The sequence below is a fragment of the Anguilla anguilla genome, chromosome 1 (assembly GCF_013347855.1).
Source record: "Anguilla anguilla isolate fAngAng1 chromosome 1, fAngAng1.pri, whole genome shotgun sequence".
Taxonomy (NCBI): domain Eukaryota; kingdom Metazoa; phylum Chordata; class Actinopteri; order Anguilliformes; family Anguillidae; genus Anguilla; species Anguilla anguilla.
This window is the reverse complement of record NC_049201.1, coordinates 151,773-156,344: the sequence shown is the minus strand read 5'-3', so window position 1 is coordinate 156,344 and position 4,572 is coordinate 151,773. Positions and strand designations below refer to the sequence as shown.

Genomic DNA, 4,572 nt, shown 5'->3' with positions numbered 1-4,572 from the left:
GGTCCTGTTTACTGAATATAATGGACCCATAGAGCAGTGAGCTCTTCTTTGGTAGGGAGTGGATATTTATTCAGAATTATTGCCATGTTGACTTTTCACAGGTGTGTTCTTTCTTCCTGTAAGTCAGCTTCTCTGTCACCCATACTGGCATTCCTCCAATGCGGTCCCCACATCGCACACAATCATCCAATCACAACTCTCCCTGCGTCCCCATATCGCACACAATCACCCAATCACAACTCTCCCTCTGTCCCCATATCACACCCAATCACAACTCTCCCAGCCTCCCCATATCATGCACAACCACCCAAACACAATTTCACATCCAGCCTGACATCACTCTGGAAACCTCCTCAACCACGGAAGCTCTGTACTTTTAGACACACATAGCACTTTAGAACCCCCCCAGTTGTACGTAGCATGCAAGTTATTTCACCATTAATGTTTGTGTAGAAAGTGAGTGTGTATGCGCGTGCGGTGAACGGTGAAATGGAATTATTGTGAAATTGTAGGAGTCATTATTTAGGCTAAAGAGTATCTAATAGCTTCCACAATTTCAAATATACATTTACATTTCTCTCAAAAGCTCAGCAACTCTACATTATTATCAGCCCTCGTCATCCTCCAGTTGGCTCAGTCAGCATGAAGCAGTGATTTCTGTCAGATCAAATCCACACTGAGGAGCCATCGGCAGGAGGAGATGGTTACGCGGCTAATGCTAATCTCAAGATCAACGGGAACTTATGATACATTCAGTTACAAGTTAACAACTGCCAACTTCCACACTATGATGTATAGCTGCATATGAAAGGACACAGCCTGGTGTTTAAATATCATAACCCTAATTTAGTGGAGAGCTGAGTCTTCAGTATGTTTGGAAAGATGGGCGGGGTTTCTGCTTGTCCTGACTGTAGTAGGAAACTCATCCCACAACTGTGTGTCCAGAACAAACAAGAGACCATCACTCTGAGCAGGCACTCCCATTTTGGGGTATTTAAGAGGCACCATCCTGGACACATCTACATTCCAACTGACTAGAGAACAATTAACTGCCAAAGATCCACCAGTGAACACCTGCAGCCTTACTGACAGGTAAGATTGCCGTTTAGACCTACCTGCAGATCTACTTGCAGAGCTCTACATTAGCAAACTTTCAAAAATTGATGATGAACTCATTTCCGACTTGTGGAACATTTTATTGAACATTTATACTCAGGTTGACTTTATTTATCCGAGAAAATGTAGCAACGCTAAACATCCACAAGACAGATTTTGTTTCCTATGTTTAGAAACTGCATTTGGGTTAAACTGTGATCTTCACATTGGATTAATTTATTTGTGAAAACACTTTTGTTTCTTAAAGTTATGTTGCTTGAAAGGTCTCACCAGTGGTGGTGCAAACTATCTGAATATCTACGCTAATGCCTGCTAGCTAAGTTAGCTAAGTTAACTAGCAGGCATTACCTTCATAATGCTTAGCATTGGAAGAAAAAGCTGTCATATGTCAAAAAATCTTCATAAAGTCAATTTCAGTGTCAAATAAGTTTTTTTTAAGAACCAACAGTCACGTTTTCATTTTCATAAGAATATTTTCTTAATAAAAAAAATAGGAAAAATATTAATTAATTATTGCCTCTTTTCCAGGATGAAGGTGAAAATGATGATATTACTTTTTCAAATCTTGGCGATTTCAACCCTGAGGTCAGATTCAGCTTACGTCCCTGACAGATACATACAAGGTACACTCCACCCCATGCACATGCACTGCCATGGAAACCACCTGTGCCTGGAAGCTTGTATCAAATGTTCATGTGAAAAAGTGCCAGAACTTCAACCTTTATCCTTTAACAGCAATTTGGATTTGTTCTTTGACAATGTTTTGAGAGAGAGAAAATGTTATTTGCAAATGTGGACTGTCAGACATGTAATTCACCAGTTGGTCATAGGAAGCTTCTAAGTGCTCAGCCAGCATAGCCTGGATATAAGGGCAGGAACTGGGGGGTTCAATCTGTGTGTGTGTGTCTGTCTCTGTCTCTCTCTCTTAGAGGGGGTGTCCATGCCCCTGCCACCTCCCCCTTTTCACCAGTTAAAATATGCGACATTCTTTTAGTCAGTTTTTGGGCAACTTGGATAGAAGAAGTCTTGTAACAGGTGGAAGTGGGAATCTGAGTCCTGCATCTAGGTCTGGCGATTCTACATTTGATCTCTGGTTCTTTTGGAATAATCTTCTGTCTTTTGGTTTCTGAATTTTGGATAACTTTGGGACAAAAGCTGTGGTTTGGTATCTTCTTTCATTTATTTCTTGTGTGACTGTCCATGTCTGTAACCTTTATTAATTGTTTTAAGGTAGTTGAACCTAGTCTTTAGATTGGACGTGAATATTCCTTGTAACTTAATGAATTTCTTAATTTTCATTTGGTTGTGAGTTGTACATTTTGATTGGTCCAAACAGCTAGCTCTGCCTATCAACAAATTTGGCGATTTGATTGATAATTAATATCTTTGATAATAATTACCAAATTAAATCAAATACATATATTTTACATGTTGGGTAAGTGAGGTGTTTTAACGGTTGATTCACTTGTGTTCAGTATTCAGAGTGCCGGACGTCAAATGAGGGTGTTAACAGTTAAAACTGCTGGGTTTGGAAAATCAAATATATTTCAATTAATCCTCACCTTGCTGACAGGACCAACAGTAAAGCAAAGTCTTTCTGCTGTGGTTCATTTGATCATTTAAGTGAATATAAGTGCATTTCAGTTCAGAAAACTCTGTCAGTGACATAATGACACAGTGCTAGAGGGAGCAGGTTGAGGGAATGCGTGGGGGAGCGTGTGGGGGGTTTGAGATGAGAAAATTTGGGAGGTTGAAAACCATCATGCTGTGGCGATCTGCATGAGCTGAAGGGGCTGTAGAGAGTGCTGTGGGAGTCTGACCAGCAGGGGGGGTGCAGTCATTTAGTCGAGAGGTCTACAGCTCCTGCTTAAACTCCTGATAAGTGCACAGTAATTGAGCCAGGGTGCTAATGAAGTGACAGTATTTTAAACAGCCATGCTGTATCAGTTGTGATAATTCCCCCCTCCCCCCCACAGAGAATGTGGCTTTACGTGGGAAGGCCACTCAGTCAGCGCAACTGCGGGGGCAATATGATGCTTTCGCCCATGCAAGCAATGCCATTGATGGAAACCGAGATTCCAATTACCACCATGGATCCTGTACCCACACTGAAGGGGCCAACCCTTGGTGGAGGGTGGACCTGCTGCAGGTGTACACAATCGCCTCCGTCACCATCACCAACAGAGGAGACTGCTGTGGAGAAAGGATCAGTGGAGCTCGCATCCTCATCGGCAACTCCCTGGAGAGCAACGGCATCAATAATCCACAGTCAGTACTGATCTTTACAGTGCAGAGCCTTATATTCAGAAATAAAACAAAAATAGTTTTTTCCTCTCTTGGTTTGAAATTCCGGGTCGTGTTCATAATGTCGGTCTCACCTGTGCAACATCCTCTGTCTGTTTGGGGCGGTGCAGGTATGTGTGCACTACTCCATTAGAGAGAGAGAGCTGCCAGCAGCTGTCTCTGTTTAATACTGCAGTCCTCCAGTTACACTGCGCAGTACAGACCAGACTACAGACCTGCCAACACTGACCAATCATTTCCATTTCCCCCTCAACCAAATGATAAGCTTCCCCCTCCTCACACAGTAGCTACTGTAACTGGGGTACAGAGCACCATATTATTCAGAATTAGGGTGGTTATTATTTTCTAAGAAGACCAAAGTCAATGAGCCACATATAAACTTTATTCTGTTCCCTCTTGCAGGTGCAGCATGATTGACATTATGACAGCTGGGGAGACTAGAACCTTTCGCTGTTCGCATCCAATGACTGGACGCTACGTGACAGTGTACCTCCCAAAAACAGATTACCTTCACCTCTGTGAAGTGGAAGTGAATGCTCTGCTTCCTTTCAACTGAAAATATTTCTTTTGCAAATCTGTTTGCTTTTAAATCTGATCATTTCTATATAGTCAGTTGCAGTAAGTCAGAAATAAGGGGTAATGAAATGAATTTTACTCTTTTGGGAGTTTGGCATCATGCTGTCATTTTAGTATATTTCCAGGTTTTCATGTACAGAAAACCTGCCAAAATTTTACCTGAGTTATTTCTGCAAGTTGATTTATTGATTGATTTTCTTATTAGCAAATAAAATAAACATCTCTTTAAAGGCATTGACAAACAGGTTGCGTGTGCTGAGTATGCTATTGGGTGCCCAGGCCTATATCAACTTGAATGAAAGTGTCAAGAATTAGTATTTATTTCCTGTGATACAATCTTAATTCACTATCTTTACAAGTAGACATCATGTAGAGTCAAACTTGTGTAAATTGCTTTCGTTGACCAAATTACCATGTTGTTGATTGTGTTATTTAATAACAGGTTACAACAGCTACTGAAAACCAGTTTGACTCTCACACCCGCACCTTACCTGCCACAAGCTGGATAACACCTGGGACTGAACATGTTAGGGTTAAAGTCTAACATGTGGCTCCTCTCAGGGACCACACCAATTA

The 4,572-nt window shown here is 41.4% G+C and overlaps 1 protein-coding gene across 1 annotated transcript; it reads left to right on the top strand.

Annotated features, from left to right (window-relative positions):
• The first annotated feature begins 1,008 nt into the window (after nt 1-1,008).
• On the top strand, nt 1,009-4,254 carry LOC118213984 (fucolectin-4-like). Its single transcript, XM_035393297.1, has 4 exons — nt 1,009-1,092; nt 1,645-1,739; nt 3,093-3,384; nt 3,823-4,254. The coding sequence occupies exons 2-4, from the start codon at nt 1,646-1,648 to the stop codon at nt 3,974-3,976; spliced, it is 540 nt and encodes a 179-aa protein (XP_035249188.1). The 5' UTR covers nt 1,009-1,092; nt 1,645; the 3' UTR covers nt 3,977-4,254.
• The last annotated feature ends 318 nt before the right edge of the window (nt 4,255-4,572 follow it).

Bases quoted from the DNA above. Each gene is read 5' to 3' on its own strand.
- LOC118213984 (XM_035393297.1), top strand. From the start codon at position 1,646: ATGAAGGTGAAAATGATGATATTACTTTTTCAAATCTTGGCGATTTCA. The intron at 1,740-3,092 runs GTACACTCCACC...TCCCCCCCACAG, and splicing joins CCCTGACAGATACATACAAG to AGAATGTGGCTTTACGTGGG. The intron at 3,385-3,822 runs GTCAGTACTGAT...TCCCTCTTGCAG, and splicing joins AACGGCATCAATAATCCACA to GTGCAGCATGATTGACATTA.